Source organism: Hypanus sabinus, chromosome 6, assembly GCF_030144855.1.
Source record: "Hypanus sabinus isolate sHypSab1 chromosome 6, sHypSab1.hap1, whole genome shotgun sequence".
Classification (NCBI taxonomy): domain Eukaryota; kingdom Metazoa; phylum Chordata; class Chondrichthyes; order Myliobatiformes; family Dasyatidae; genus Hypanus; species Hypanus sabinus.
This window is the reverse complement of record NC_082711.1, coordinates 170,410,828-170,428,039: the sequence shown is the minus strand read 5'-3', so window position 1 is coordinate 170,428,039 and position 17,212 is coordinate 170,410,828. Positions and strand designations below refer to the sequence as shown.

Below are 17,212 nucleotides of genomic sequence, written 5' to 3'. Positions count from 1 at the left end.
AGGGAAAATCCAAACTGCAAGGAAACAACAAAAAAAAAACACAGTGGGGTTATCAGAATAGGATAGCTAAATCCACTAAGGCCTTGTATTTCCATTCATTTCCCTCTCAAACCCATTCACTCATGGAATGACTGGAGTGAATTTACTTTCAATTTGCTTTTCAGTGTGGAATCCTCCTGCTATAGTTTGAATTAGCAGCAGGATGAACTTTCCACTGTCTAAACTTATAACGCGTACAGAACGTTACTGACCACAGGCACTTTGCAGGTAAATCTTATATCACCTACAAAGAATTGAATGGTAAGCAATTTCATTTGAGACAAAAGTTTTGACCTCATTCCAGAGACTAGGAAACAAAAACCTAAGTGGCCGCAGCACTGTACTGGGGGGCAGGGGGTTCTGAGTAATACTGAACTGAATGGCTTGTCACATGGAGGGGGGAAACTGCATGGCAGTGCACTTTTTTCCCAGCAATACACTGTACACCAGCAGTTACACCTTGTCAGTACATTCCTATTTGTACATACCACATGCAATGTAATGCTGTAAGACAAATCAAAGAATATGCATCTAAACAATTTGAATTAAAGTAATGTCATAGAACATTACAGCACAATACAGGCCCTTTAGGCCTTGATGTTGTGCCAATCTTTTAACCTATTTTAAGATCAATCTACCTATATTCCACCCTTCTACAGAGCCCTCAATTTTTCTATCAACTACATGCTTATCTAATTTTAATTAACAATGGGTATTGGAAGTTTTGATCTTTGTAAAACAAGTTCTCTAACCTGTTATATAGTATATTAACAAAGAAAAATAATGCTGAGAACATTGCCAGAGAAGAATTGTAAACTATCAACTGTAAGTCCCATAAAAGTAACATATGATAATAGCCATTACCACATTCATTTCCTTCCAAGAGCACCACAACCTTGTCGTAGGGTTTGGAGGCTTGCGTGCCTCAGCGACCCGGGGAGCTGTGTTGCCTGGAATCAGAGCTTTGTGCTTTGGCTCTTGGTAGGGTCACCCATGCTGAACAGGTCAAAGGAGTGGGTACGGACTATGAGTGATCCATCGGTCTTCCAGGTTCAGCTGTTCAGCTCAGGTTTAACAACCCAGACTGGTACAAAAAAATACTGATATGGAAACAGCAATGAAGAATCCTTCTGCATCTGAGTGGAAAGGTAATCCTGAGTCCCCACCCAGGACTTGCAAGATTGACAGTAGTGAAAACTGGGAGGAAGAAGCTGACACGATGAATGAGGCCCTGGACGGTGCCAGAGTTGGAGGATCTTCATTGTTGCCCCAAACGCCAGCAGCATAACAGACGGTAAGTACATTCATTTCAGATTTCATACTGGACCCCAAATTTGCCATGTATTACTGTTATCTCCAAGTCACTTGGTGAAGGGTTCATGCAGCACCTAGTTCAGACTGATCTTACAGGGTAAATTTGTGGGGACAGCATCGTTGAACCCACTGTAATGTACAAGTTTCTTCAATGCACTTGGGGGGTAAAACTCAAAGCAAAGCAATGTCCCATTATTGTAGGATTTAAAAATGTTCTTTCCAATCTACTCTCAATCAACGTGGGTCCATGAAGGTTTGAAGCATTAGCCAAATCTTTTATCTCAAGTGGTTGTTCTTACCCCAGAGAATGAGCAGCACGGTAGCACAATAATTAGCCTAATGTTATTACAGCGCCAGTTGCAAGACTAGAGTTCTCATTTCTGGCTCTGTCTATAAGAATGTTTTACCTGTGACCGTGTGCATTTTCTCTGGGTGCCCCAGTTTTCTCCCACATTCCAAAGGCATATATTTAGGGTTAGGGTCAGTGAGTTGTGGGGCTTGGTATGCTGGTGCTAGAACCGCAGTTACACTTGTGGGCAACCCAGCACAATCCTCATTGATTTGATACAAATGACACATTTCACCGTATGTTGTAATGTACAAGTGACAAATGAAGCTAACCTTTATCTTTGGAGAAATGCGAGGAGTATCATGAATAAAGCGGGTGAGCTTAACGCGTGGATCAGCACTTGGAGCTATGATGTTGTGGCCATTATGGAGACTTGATGGCTCAGGGGCAGGAATGGCTACTTCAAGTGCCAGGCTTTAGATGTTCCAGAAAGCAAAGGGAGGTGTACAAAAGAGGTGGGGGCATGGCACGGTTGATCAGAGATAGCGTCATGGCTGTAGAAAAGGAGGAAGTTACGGAGGGGTTGTCTACTGAGTCTCTGTGGGTGGAAGTTAGGAACAGGAAGGGGTCAATAACTCTACTGGGTGTTTTTTTATAGACCACCCAATAGTAACAGAGACACTGTGCAGATAGGGAGACAAATTCTGGAAAGGTGCAATAATAACAGGGTTGTTGTGGTGGGAGATTTTAATTTCCTAAAATATTGATTCATTTTAAGGTACTTGGAAGTAGGTACAGAGGTCAGGGGTAAGTTTTTCACGCAGAGAGTGGTGAGTGCGTGGAATGGCCTGCTGGCAACGGCGGTGGAGGCAAAACAATAGTGTCTTTTAAGAGAATCCTGGATGGTTACATGGAGCTTGGAAAAATAGAGGGCTAAGGGTAACGGTAGTTCTAAGGTAGGGACATGTTTGGCACAGCTTTGTGGGCCAAAGGGCCTGTATTGTGCTGTAGGGTTTCTGTGTTTCTATAGAATAAAAGGATGTCAGATAGTGCAAAGGAGAAAGATTTTCTGAGCTCTGGTCAAAAGACATGTAATGTTGGGTAAGTAATATTCAGGCCGAACTGAATGTGAAAGTACTCCTTTAGAATATGACTGACAGAAGAAATATTTCTTCCCATCACTCCAAATAATACTGGTTACTTAGCCTGTTCTTTTGACTTTGCAAGTATAGTGAATCTCCAATCTATTTTTTTGACTCTGTAGTTTTGGGAGTGGTGAAACTTTTCACAATGGAGTGGGAGGATGATTGGATCAAAAGATATTTCTATTCTGCGTGTGGGTGCAAAATTATATGAGGGCTGCATTTTGAAGCCTACGTGCTGACATTCATTTTTAATTTGTATTTATTTTACTTAGAGATGCTGCACGGTAACAGGCCCTCCCAGCACAACAAGCCCAATCCACTTACTTTCATACATCTGACCAGTGAACCAACTAACCCGTCTGTCTCTGGATCATGGAAGGAAACTGGAGTACTCGGGGAAGTTCACGGGGATAACGTACAGGAATTGAACATGGGCCACAGGCACTGTAAATCCTTAGGCTAACCACCACACTATCATGTCGTCCAATTGGTGTTTTTGATCCTCCTCACTAGTAATTATCAAGGAAAGTGTTAAAACTATAACATGCAGACAATCCCTCACAGGGTTCCATGGGAAAATCTGTCTCTTTTCAACTGTAAAAACCTAAACATCCATTGGACCAAGATAGCACCAGCAACCAACAGAGACATTCACAAAACTACTAGATACTCTTCTTTTTCTAGGTATACTTTTTGTGAACTGTGATTGATTGCAGCCTGTAATTTCCCTTTTAAGGACGTACTTCTGAGCCGACTAAGCAATCTGGCGCTTTTGTGATCTCCAGGGGGATTCAGCGAAGGTGAGAGCAGAGAGTGTAGCTACAGCGGGGGTGGTTGTGTCAATTCCTGATGGCGGAACATGATCCAAGGTCAGCACCATTACTCCGTGCTGATTAAAGCGCCATGCAAGATTAAAATCACCAAGGATGAGAACGGAAAGTGAGCAGGCGTTTGGCGCCGTCTGCCTGCCTTTAATTGGTCTCCCTCTCTTCGTGCTGCTGCTGTCAGGTGGGAGGTGCAGGAGCCTTGCACCATCAGGCTCCTAGACAGGCCTCACTCGCCTCAGTGATGAATGGGCTCTGCAGCTGTGGACTCACTTTCTGGGACTCCGCAGTTCACGTTCCATGTTCTGTTTACTTCCAATTTTTACTATTTGTGTGATTTGATCCAGAGGCTTCAGCACTGAACTGATTCTGCAGTTGCGGCCTGCAACCATTGCCACTCACCTCAGGACTGAACTGGCTCTGTGGCTACGGCCTGCAGCCTTCAGGCTCCTGGACCAAGTTCACTCAGCTCAACACTGAACTGCTCCCTACTACTTTCAGTGACTCTGCAGCATATATCCTGTTTTCTTTTCTTTCAGCCCGAAACACTGACTGTACTGTTTTCCATAGATGCTGCCCGGCCTGCTGAGTTCCTCCAGCATTTTGTGTGTGTGTGTGGCTTGTATGCTGTATACATACTTGGAATTTTGATGAAAATGATAATAAAGTTGCATCTTTGCAGATTGAAGAGCAGAAAGCCCATATGTTTATATAGACATTTCAAAGTGCGACTCGAACAACCATTATGCAAAGTAACAATTCTCTGAATTTCTCATTCTAAGAAATAAAAAATATTGTATTTAAAAATGGAAGAATGCCATCAAAAATGAACATGAGTGCATTACACTGACAGTTTAGTTTTTAAACTTATATAGCCAGTTATACTGATATCCCAATCTGAACCACCATTATTCATTTCACTGAACTTAACACCACCTATCCCCTGAATGAAATCAAAAATTATTGCATTTAAACAAATATGGAAGGATGAATGCCATTAAAAATGAACAGGAGAGGATTACACTGACAGGTTTGTATTTAACTTATACAACAATCTTTCAACAGCAGAGGTGATACATAAAGGAGGAAAGTGGGTGTACAATAAATTAGTTGGAATATAATTCCAGACTCCCTGAAAGAAGCTGCCAATACGTTCTTGTTAATGACCAATCACTTCAGAGCCATTGTCTGGTGACTGAAGTGATTTCTTTTTAAATAAACTACTGTCAGAATCACATTCTGTGATTCCATCGGTTTATTCCATTTAAACTGTAACACAATCATCTTAAACAGAATTAAACTTAACATTCCCATGGCATCAAAAAACATAACTACATTTTTCAGTACTGCATTAACAATAGATATGAAACATCCTGGCTGCCTGCCACTCGTCCAACGCTACTGAAATAATAAATTTAATTTGTGTCACACACGATATGGGGAGGTATCTTAGAAATGAGGTCATATTGTCAATAATACGTAATGTAGATTAAACTCAGAACAGGGCACAGTGCTTACTCCAAAGATCCCTGCGTCTTTTCAAAGTGGGTATAAATAGCTCATTTGTAAGCAACTGTCTAGGACTCAACATCAGCATCAAGAGCACTTGAGCAGCAAACATCTTCTTGGAAGGAACTGCTTTGGTAAGTCCACTATGATTTCTAGCATGGGTTTTGTTTCATTCCTTATCTGTCAGGTTATTTTTATTTTTAACTTGCACCATTTTCCAGCGACTGCAGAGGGGGAAAAGAAATTTGTTGAGAGCAGCTAAAATGGATTTTTATGCAGGGCTGTGAATACAGAGTCCAAGGCAGCAGCTGTAATTCACCAACCATTAGACAAAATCGCCTTTCATTGTAATTCTCAACATCTCCTCCTCCCAAAAATAAACATTTATTACATTTTTATAAATATTGAAAAGTGGATGCTATAAAAATGTGTATTATATTGGCCATTTAGTGCTGTATGAATAATTATGACACTTAGCTCTTCTGGATCACAGAATACTGCAGCACTATTTTAAAATATATTATCATGAAAATCACATTTAAAAAAAAAACATTTTTCCCTTTTATCAGTAGTGTCTTATTGTTGGAAAATCAAAAACTTAACACCATCACCGTAAAATTTTGGCATTATTTGTAAATCATTTCAACACAGTTCTGTATCTCGTTGTTTTAACACGAGCAATAATAATGGACCATTCAGACATTTAAGCTCTGTAACAATTACAGGCTGAGGCATTCAGTAACACCACACTGGAACTGGGCCACAGGAATATTAGAATGCAAGGCATGCCTCGTTTAAGATGTTCTGTCTTTTCAGCCAAGCCATTTCATTGAAGGACCTTCTCCGAGTTGAAGTCAGATACTTCCATGGAGTATTTTTGTTTTAAAGAAGTAGCGATGGAGGTATCGTGAGGGTGGATGGGGTAACAAAGTGGTCGTAAGGAAAAGGATTTTTTCACTTTGGGCAATCAACACAGAAATGCTTAGCCAGAGTGCAAATGTTAAACAACAACTTTTCCACAATTAAAGTCAATGACAGATGTAATTCTTTCTCGTTCTAGAGGGAAAACAACAATTGTTCAATTATCTTCCTTACAGGACAATAATGGCATGTACCAGGTTAACCAGATGCTTCTTGGCTCTTCTATCCGTCCTGTCATCAACCGCAGCCACCTGCCCTTTAGAGTGTTGGTGCTCACAAAATGAAAGATACGTAGACTGCTCAGCCAGAAACTTAACAGCACTTCCCAACGACATCCAGATCAACATAATATCTCTAAATTTATCCCATAATGTCATTGAAGATCTTGATAACAAGCTGACCGTTTTCAATAACTTGAGGTTCCTCAACATATCCAACAATCTGCTCAGAAACATGCCAAGGAAGTTGCCCCTGGCACTGTGGGAACTTGATGCATCAAATAATCGTATCAAGGTACTTCAGAAGGAAGACACTGTCTCCCAGTGGAACCTTATAAAACTGGATGTGTCCAACAACTTGATTGAAAGGGCTTTTTTAATCAACAACACGTTGATTAATCTGAAATTCCTCAACCTCAGTGGAAACAATTTCTGGACAGTCCCAACCAACATGCCCTACAACTTGACCACTTTAGACTTATCACACAACAACCTGCACAATATTCTTCCAGATACCTTTCATCACAACAAACTCTCAAAATTATACTTGAACAACAATAGCTTACAATTGATTCCAAGGGGTACTTTCGATCAACTGACTGGTTTGCAGTTGATTACTCTATATGGAAACATCTGGGAATGCAAAGACAAAGAAAGTACATACCTGTTGACATGGCTGCAAACTGTACCGACTGTACTTGGATGTCCATGCTCTGAAGAAAATGAACATGGGCAAAGAGGATGTGACTCAAGTATAAAAACACAAGCAACTGTTAGCTCAACCTTCACAAGCTATTATTCTCATGTTGAAACAATGACAAGTACCAGACACAAAGAGTCTGAAGGAAGCACATCGTACTCTGTAGCAAATCAGAAAATGGATATTTCATCATTTTTACATTCAGTTTCTTATAGCAGTTTACATTCAACAGCTCCAAGCTTCACTAATGAATCTGCCTCACATAAACTTTCTGAGAACATCACCATGCAAACAACCAGTGCAGCAAGCCCAAGTGAATTGGTTAGTATTACTAATGATCCAACAGAATGGCCTGCATCAACTACAATGCCCATCACAGCTTCTGAATTCACCTCCAATAATGCTGTTCTAATCGGGTCCTCAGCAGCTGTAACCACGTCAAGTACAACCTTCAACAACCAGACGAGTAGACTAATATCACTGTCGACTTTTGCCTCGACGTCTGATGTGCGTCACAGATCACGGGCTTCTGTTGAAATCTCAACAGTGCCTGATCCAACTGCTGACAATGCCACCATCTCTCAGAGTACTGTAGGAAGCTCCTCAAGCCCACTTCAGGTTGGCTCCTCCAGTCTGACCACAAGGCCAAAGGTCAGTGAAACCACTGGAACATTAAGCACTGTAAACCAAATTATGACTACACAAAACACAACCTCAAAAGCACACAAATATATGGGCATAACCTGCTTCATGTTTCTGATCATGCTGGTACCTCTGGTTGTTTAGTCATTTAAATATGGGAAACAACCATTGCTGATGATGCCAACAATATATTCGATCAATGAGACAGATTATTTATTAAGGGAATAAAAAATTGAATGCCTTCCACATTGGCTTTTATGGGTTACAACGATCAAGTCTAAGCTTGAATTCGTTATGCCTTAGCCCTGTTCAGGTTGGTCCTTTGTCCCTTAACCAGAAGAGAGAAGAATAAAACAACTTTCATTGTGGACTCTTTTCCATAACAGCTGCTGCTACTGAGAGCGCAAAAGTGAACGTTTAGTTTGGACAGGATCGTCCTGACATGAGGAATAGGCACCTGGAGATGTTCTGAAGACAGGACAGCAGGGCACCCCAATAAGAGAAAAGGGAATGGCCAAAAGACAAAACTTTGCTACAAGACAACGCACCAGCAAATTAGACAAAATATCCTGATCACCAAGAACTAACTGAATGCCTTCTGCATTCAATAATCTTATTTTCCTCCAACAAAAAAAGTCTATTAATTGTGATATATATTCCACATCCTAACGGTTTCTGTCAAATTAAACTCTTGAAAATAGTTCAATAATTTTACTACTAAAACAGTTCTGGTCCACCTGAAATGTTTAACAAGATTCTCAGTTTGTATTATGCAATTTTTACTCTTTTGATTTCCCTTATCTAGGTGGATGCATGCAACTGCTAAATTATTTCGTTAATACAAATTAATTGCAATGTAATTCACTTAAAACACAAATAAAATGTTTAATCTTGCAAAGGCCTGTTGAATAAATGAATTAAAATATGTAATATTTGCATGCTATGTGTATGGAACCGGGACTTGGAATGTAGGTCAGTCCTTTCTTAAATGAAATGAGGAATTTTTCTTTTCCAAAAGGGTTATAAATCTTTGGCATTCTCTACCCGAAGATCTGTGTATGTTCAGCCCTAGAGCATTTGGATGATCAGACTGCTTAATTTATGGACATTTGGGGAAATCAAGGATGTGGAGCTTGAGCAGGAAAGTGGAGAGGCAAGTTCAGCCATTATCTCTGCGAGGGTCAAGTGACTAAATGGCTTGCACACACTTTAAGTTGTACTACGTTCTTCAACCAACTCCCCTACAAAACTACTTTAGTCCAAGTTGCTACCAGCATAACTAAGAGCTTAGTTGAAGCACACAAAATGTTGCCACTAAATGTTTCTACAAAGCCTTTGGCTCATCTATTCTGATGTTGAATAAAATTCATCCATGGTAATCATGAATGTTTAACTAGAATGCAGCAAATACCTTTACTTCGAGTCATAGTGTTATACAGAATGGAAACAGACCCTCCAACCCACACAGGCATCTCAGTTGGCATAGACTATCTACACTAATCCTCCTTTCCAACATTTGGCCAATGGCCCTCTATTCCTTTTCTATCCATGTGCCTGTCCAAATCCTTTAGAAATGCTGTAGTTATACCTAACTCCACCACCTTGTCCCATAGACCCACCACCATCTGTGTGGATAAACTTGTGCCTCAGATCCCCTTTAAATATTTCCTCTTTCATTTTAAGCATATTGTACGTCCTTTAGTTTCAGGCTGCTGCCCTGGGGGATAAAGGGCTATATCCATCTATTCTTGTTTGACTTAGGAATGATACTGCTTGGATGGAGTACGCCTCAACAGAGCTGGGGGAAAGTTTGCTTGGGTGCTGGGGACAGGTTTAAGCTTACGTGGGAGGGTTTTGGGCAGAAGTGGGTAGCATTTAAAATGGGAAAAAAATGAAGATAAAATCGAATGGGATATATAATGCCCATGGTACAGTAGTGTAGCAGTTAGTGTAGTGCTTTACAGCGCCAGCTGTAAGATCAGGGTTCTATTCCCATCGCTCTTTGTAAGGAGTTTGTATGTTCTCCCCGTGACTGCGTGGGTTTCCTCCGGTTGCTCCGGCGTCCTCTCATACTCTTTGAAAATTACAGATTAGGGTTAGCAGGTTGTGGGCATGCTGTATTGGCATTGGAATCATGGTGACACTGTGGGCTGCCTCCACACATTCTCGGACTATGTTGGTCATTGATGCAAACAATGCATATCACTGTATATTTCAATGTATGTGACAAATAAAGCTAAGCTTTAAAAATCTTTTCTTTAAAATAATACAAACATTTTCCACCCTTTAGAGAATAACAGGTAGTCTAAAATTTGTTTACATATATGTGTATTAAACAAGGGTGGTGAGCTGCAATTGCAACTTGCCATAAGCAATTGCAATGTCAGGGAATGAAAGACCTAGCTAGCCAGTACCAGAGTGGGTTCTAAATATTCCTGGACACAAAATAATCAGGAAAGATAAGGAAAGGAAGAACAGAAGGGCACTGGGAATATTAACTGAGGAGAAGTTTACAATGCTGGACAGAGAGGATATCCTGGAAAAGTCAAGTTTAGAAAGTGTGCTACCGGTTACAATAGGATTATTTGAAAGGCTGCCAATTAGTGAGAAGGATATTATGGAGCTCTCTTGGAGGGAAGTTACACAGGACTGCAAAAGTCACAGAGCACTGATAATGGAGACTAACTATCCAAAACTATCCAGTAGGGGGGGATGTTTCTGAATGGCATAAGGAAAGGAGCATTGTTAGAGTTAATCCTAAGGAATGAGCCAGGCCACGTGATCCTAGTATTAACAGGGAAGCATCTGGAAAACAGTAATCATAAGGGTTAAAATAGTTAAGAGAAAATAGTCCATTGGATAAGAGACATGGGCTGGCTCACTCCTCCAGTGACCCAGGATCAATGCTGATATCTGGCATGGCTTGGGTGGAATTTGCATGTTCTCTCTGTGACTACGTGGGTCTTCCCCCAAAAGTGTGCTTTTTGGTTAACTGGCTACTGTAAATTGCCCCCAGTACGTAGATGAATGTTAAAATAGGGAGGGGGACAGTTGGTTTGTAGAGTCATAGAACACCACAGAAGCCCTTCAGCCCATCTAGTTCATGCTGATCTATTATTCTGCCTCGTCCCATCAACCTGCATCTAGGCCACAGCTCTCCACACCCCTCCTGTCCATTTACTTATACAAATTTCCCTTAAATGTTGAAATCGAACCCACATCCGCTCCTTTCACTGGAAGCGCATTCCACATTTGCAGCATGCTCTGTGTTGATGGGAATAGGGGGTGAATAAAATGGGAATGAACATACATGGGCACTTAATGGTTGACATAGACTCGGTGGATCAAAGGGACTGATTCTGAGCTGTCTGACCATGGGTGAATTGGCACTACGGATTCCCTGGCAGAAGTGTAGCTGACTACTGGGAAGTTTTGCATGGGTGATTAAAAAAAAAGATATAGCAGAAAAACTCTGAGAAAAGCCTGCATGTCAGACACCACATTGTGAACACCAAATAAGAAGCAGGCTAGCTGAAGCAAGTTAACAGGGAAATGAGAAACGAAACAAAAGGCTGCAACTAATCTTATATGAAAGGTTAATCCAAAAATATTCTGCAGGCACACGCAAATAGCAACAGGGTTGTAAGGGTGTGAGACCAGTCAGCCGGCTGAGGTAATAATGAGCACTTCACATCAGTGTTCATCAAGATGCAGCAACTGTAATCTCAACAAGGCTAGAACCAATTAAAATACTAGGCAAGTTGAAAAATAATACAAGAAGCAAGACAAATATTAATTGCTCTTAAAACCAACTAATCACCTTTTTCAGATGCAGAATATCCCGTGTTGCTGGGATGGAAATTATAGGAGGGATTGTGTAGGAATGAACTTGTCTAATCAATTTGACCTCAGTGCTAAGAGAAATGTCACATAATTAAGGTCAGAATTAGCAAACGGTTGCGCAAGCACGGATTGATCACGGGAAGGAAGCATGGAATTGTTAAAGGCAAATTGTTAACAACATCTGCATGGAGCACTGCCATGAGAGAGCAGCATCTCTCTTTGAGGGACACTACCTTCCGGACCATTCACCCTCCTGACTACTGCCATTGGGAAGGAGGTGCAGGAGTCTTAAGTCCCCCACCATCGGGTTCAAGAACAATTATTACCCTTCAACCATTAGGTTCCTGAACCAGTGTGGATAACTTCACTCACCTCAACTCTAAACTGATTCCACAACCTATGGACTCACTTTCAAGGACTCTACAATTTGCGTTCTTCAGTATTATTTATTTACATTTATTTTTCTATTGGCACAGTTTGTCTTCTTTTGCATATCAGTTGTTTGTCAGTCTTAGCGTGTAGTTTTTCATTGATTCCATTGTGTTTCTTTGTTCTATTGCAAGAAAATGAATCTCAAGATGGTGGCATTGACATACTTTGACAAAAAATTATCTTTGAACTTCGAACTTTGAATGACATCAAACCAACAACAGAATTTTTGGAATAAATTGAGGGAATTAGGTAAGAATCTGTAAAGAAATGAACTTGCAGGGCTACGAGCAGAAGGCAGGGGAGTTAGACAAGCTGGATTGCTCCCTCAAAAACCCAAAACAGATCCAAAGATCAATGATTTCCACCTGTGACGTAGTCATTCGAAAATCTATGATCTCTTGGAGATCACTTGAAAATTCAAGTGCCCTTAGAAACTCAGATCGACACAAGAAGGCAAGAGTGGCTCAGAAAATTAGTAGCAATGATCAGTCTTAGTTTTTGATCTACAATTCTCAGGGTTTCAATTTCATACACTGTATGATCAGAAATTACTTATACTTTTATATCTGAAATTCAAAAATATTTGGTTTCTTTGGTACGTGACTACATTGTCCACTCATGCCACCCGACCCCCCTCCCTCCTGGCACTTACCCCAGCAAGCAGTGCAAGCGCTACGCCTACCCGTTCACCTCTTCCCTCAGCCCATTCAGAGCCCCAAAAAATCCTTCCAGGTGAGGCAATGTTGTACCTGTGAATCTGTCAGGGTCACCCACTGAAACCAGTGCTCCCGGCATGGCATCCTCTGCTTCATTGAGCACCTCTGCAAGTAGCCACCCATTCAATTTGACTTCCCATTCCCATTCTGACATGTTGGTCCATGGCCTCCTCTACTGCCATAATGAGGCCAGGCTCAGGCTAGAAGAGCAACACTTCAAATTCTGTTACAGTTAACCTCCAACCCGATGGTATGAACATCAATTTCTCTAACTTCCCCCCTTTCACCTTCGTTACGTTTCCATCCCCCTTTCTGCCTCTCCGCTTACCCCCTTCTCTTCTCCTCACCGCCCATCACCTCCTCTGGTGCCCCTCTTCCTTCCCTTTCCTCCATAGTCCATTGTGCTCTCCTATCAGATATTTTCTTCTTCAGCCCTTTTCCATCTCCACCGATATCCCCCCAGCTTCTTACTTCACACCCCACCCCCATCCACCTACCTTCCCCCTCACCTAGTTTCACCAATCATTTGTCATTTGTACTCCTTCTCTAATTCCACCCCCCCACACACATCCTTATTTTGGCTTCTTACCCTATCCTTTCCAGTCCTGATGAAAAGCCTCAGCCTAAAACATCGACTGTACATTCCCCTTTGTAGATGCTGCCTGGCTTGCCGAGATCCACCAGCATCTGGTGTGTGTTGCTCTGAATTTACAGCATCTGCAGGACCTCTTGTGTAAACATTTGGTTTAATTTGTTTCAGAATCAGAATCAGGTTTAATATCACTGGCATATGTCAATGAAATTTGTTGCTTTGCAGCAACACTAAACAAAATTTCAACCAATTATCCAGTCATCTTTGCCAACTTCACCCTTCTTGGACAATGCAGTCTCTACCACACTTGTCGATAAGCTGCAGTCATGTCTAAGTAGTATGTTTGACAACCCAGAGATTCTAAAATGCCAAAACATTTCAGGAGGTTAGAGCAAAGAGTTCAAAGATGTCCTCACCCAAGTAATTCTAGATAAAATCCTCGCTGAATTGGGAGAAACCTGGGCCCATGACTATTCAAACTGGAGACTGAGCCTGGAAAGCCACTGAACATGCTTTAATTTCTGGCTAGACCTACAGGAATTCATTAGTCTCGAGAGACCATGGATTTGCGCCTTGGAAAGTTTCCAGGGCACAGGCCTGGGCAAGGTTGTATGGGAGACCGGCAGTTGCCCATGCTACAAGTCTTCCCTCTCCACACCACCGATGTTGTCCAAGGGAAGGGCAAGGGCCTTTGCACTTTGCAGCTTGGCACTGGTGTCGTCGCAGAGCAATGTGTGGTTAAATGCCTTGCTCAAGGACACACGTGCAGCCTCAGCCAAGGCTCGAACTAGTGACCTTCAGATCACTAGACCAACGCCTTAACCACTTGGCCTCGCACCAACACAGCATTAGGACAAGGACTGTTAGGATGGAAAATAGCTTCTTGTCCCAGGACGTAAGAATACGGAACTCTCTGTTACCATCCAGGTCTCATCACCTATGAAACACCAGTAGAGTTATACTGTTTACTTTTAAACGTGTGTCGTAAATGCACCTTATTATGCACCGGTGTCGTCGCAGAGCAATGTGTGGTTAAGTGCCTTGCTCAAGGACACACGTGCAGCCTCAGCCAAGGCTCGAACTAGCAACCTTCAGATCACTAGACTGACGCCTTAACCACATCGGAAATGTGGTGATACTTGCGGGCTGCCCCCAGCAGCGACGCTAAAGGAATTTATTTATTCAGTGTTGATGAACACATTTAGCATACTATTAAGTTTCAATACAGGAATAAAAATGGAAAGCTTAGAAGTTTGGCAAACCATGTTTTTTTGTGGATTTGATTCAAGACAAATTTAAATATATAATTGCTATCTCTAATCCATTTAGAAACACAGAAGCTTGGAGAAGAGTAGGTCATTCAGCCTTTCAGTACTCTGTCCCCACCTTCTCCTAGATCTCTTAATCCCATTATCCCTAAGAAATACATCTAACTCCTTGAAAACACTAGATGACTTGACTTCGATTATTTCCTCTGGCAAAGTCACGCAGAGCTGTCTACAATCACTCACAACTGCAATGGAAAGGAGGAGGGATTGCCTTGGGAGAATGAAAAGAAAAGGCTGACTGTAACCAGACCCAAGGATCAACAGAAGAATTATTTTAATTTTGTTCTCTGTTCTTAGTTACAATACAAGAACACTCTGGCAACTGTTGTAGTATAGCTCAACTGCCACAGGAGGCCAACAATGATCCCAGCCTGGTATTGTACCGTACTCTATCGTGGCAGAAAAGTATAAAGTCACTGCTCTCAACAAAGGCTTTGAGATTTTACTGGTTGCCCCCAAGACTGAATCGTGTGAACAGAAAAGAGAAGTGTGGAACAATGTTCTGAAGTGGATAAGCAACCATGATTGAGTTGAATCATGGGTGAACGTAAGATGGCCAACTCCCATTTTCTACACTTCTATATTCAATGACTTTCCAGGCTCAGTTTCCAGTTTGAGTGGTCACGGGCCTGGATTTCTCCCAGCTCAGCGAGGATCTTACATTTTATCCAGGGGTACTTTGAGGACATCCTTGAACTCTTTGGTCTAACCTCTTGAAACCTCTTGGCATGACGGAGCTTGGGCTAAAGTGCTTGTTTTAAAAGATACTGACATACAAACCATGCGCCACACTGGCTGACTTTGATGAGAACCTCGATGATCGAGATGTTAGCAGGACAGTGGACGTGGACATTGGTTTCCAATCCTGCCTGTGGATTTGGAGGATATTGCAAAGAACACTGCTGCCACACCTCCAGTGCTTTGAGGTGTTCATTTCATAGAAACATTGAAATTCCGTAGCAAAATACAGGCTCTTTGGCCCACAATGCTGTGCCGAACATGTACTTACTTTAGAAATTACCTCAGGTTACCCATAGCCCTCTTTTTCTAGGCTCCATATACCTATCCAGGAGTCTCTTAAAAGACCCTGTTGTATCCCTCTCCATCACTATTGCCAGTAGCCCATTCTATGCACTCAACACTCTCTGAGTAAAAAACTTACCCATGACATCTCCTTTGTACCTACTTCCAAGCACCTTAAAACTGCGTCCTCTCGTACTAGCCATTTCAGCCCTGGGAAAAAGCTTCTGACAATCCACACGATTAATGCCTCTTATCACCATATACACCTCTATCAGGTCACCTCTCATCCCCCGTCGCTCCAAGGAGAAAAGGCCGAGTTCACTCAACCTCTTCTCATAAGGCATGCACCCCAATCCAGGCAACATCCTTGTAAATCTCCTCTGCACCCTTTCGATAGTTTCCAAAGCCTACAGGAAGGAGGATAGACCATCAGTTCGGTTGTGGGTTTGAGACCCTGATTTCTGGACTGCCGTAAGCAGACCACGTTTATGTATATGCAGACAAGCTGATGGTGACTGCTTCAGAAAGATACAGGAAGGGTCATTGTACAGCTAACATCCTAAAGGCTAGTGACTGACATTTACCTATCCCAGCTGCCAAACACAGATTATTTTTTTAAAGATTAACTTTACTGGTTGCAAGTACATTGAAACATACAGAGATGTGTATTGTTTGCGTTGGGGATGTGTCAAGGCAACCCGCAAGTGTTGCCACGCCTCTGGTGCCAACATAGCATGTTCACAACTTACTAGCCCTAATCCCTGTACATTTTCTGGAATGTGAGAGGAAACCAGAGTACCTGGAGGAAACCAACATTGTTTTGAGGAGAACATACACACTCCTTACAGACAGAGATGGGCATGTAACCCTGGTCCTACCACTGGCACTGTAAAGAGTTGCACTAAAAACCATGCCACCGTGTTGCAAAAAATCTATGACAATCACGATCCACAATAAAACCCAGGAAAATAAGAACAGGAGCATTTGGCTCAGTCAGCTTGTTTTGCCATTCTATACTATCATATTGCATCCACCATATCAATATTAATTTCTTCATCCCTGCCCACAACACTTTCTTTTCTATAAGGAAACATTGTTATCTCATTCTTAATTTCACAACTTGATGCTCAACATCTTCTAGTTAGAGCATTCCACACATTCATCACAGTCCAATGAAAAAATTCTCCAAATCATTGATTTGTACGGTCGTATTGTATGTATGTTCCTCATACATTGCTCATTGCCAGTCCACTTTTATATCTTTTAAAGAAGTTTCCTGACCTATCGTAGCCAACTTACAGTACTTGGCATACCTTTACTGTTGCCTTCTTTAACTTTAGGATGCCAATTTCCCAATTTCCAGATAAAAAGAGAATTCTGTCATGTTATGGTCACTCTTCTCTGAAGAACTGAACAAAAGATCATTTACCAATCCCTTGTCATTGCACAATAACTAGATTAGAAAAGCCTGTTCACAAATTAGCTTTCCAATATATTGTTCTAAAACTATCTTGTGTACATTACATCAATTCATCCAGAATAGTATTGAAGTTAGTTTGCCTTAACAAGTTTTCATGAAGATTAAAATGACCGATAATTAATCATAGAGCACAGAAACAGGACTGTTGACCATCTAGTCCGTGCCAAACTGTTATTCTGTCTGGTCCTATCAACCCA

At 41.6% G+C, this 17,212-nt stretch overlaps 2 protein-coding genes across 11 annotated transcripts in view; one reads left to right on the top strand and one right to left on the bottom strand.

The window, feature by feature from the left end:
* nf1a (neurofibromin 1a) overlaps positions 1 to 17,212 on the bottom strand; it is a 357,260-nt gene that overhangs the window by 125,067 nt on the left and 214,981 nt on the right. The gene's annotated exons all lie outside the window — the stretch shown is intronic.
* On the top strand, positions 5,221 to 8,655 carry omgb (oligodendrocyte myelin glycoprotein b). The gene is made up of 2 exons (XM_059971425.1): positions 5,221 to 5,254; positions 6,218 to 8,655. The coding sequence occupies exon 2, from the start codon at positions 6,225 to 6,227 to the stop codon at positions 7,743 to 7,745; it is 1,521 nt and encodes a 506-aa protein (XP_059827408.1). The 5' UTR covers positions 5,221 to 5,254; positions 6,218 to 6,224; the 3' UTR covers positions 7,746 to 8,655.

Bases quoted from the DNA above. Each gene is read 5' to 3' on its own strand.
- omgb (XM_059971425.1), top strand. From the start codon at position 6,225: ATGGCATGTACCAGGTTAACCAGATGCTTCTTGGCTCTTCTATCCGTC.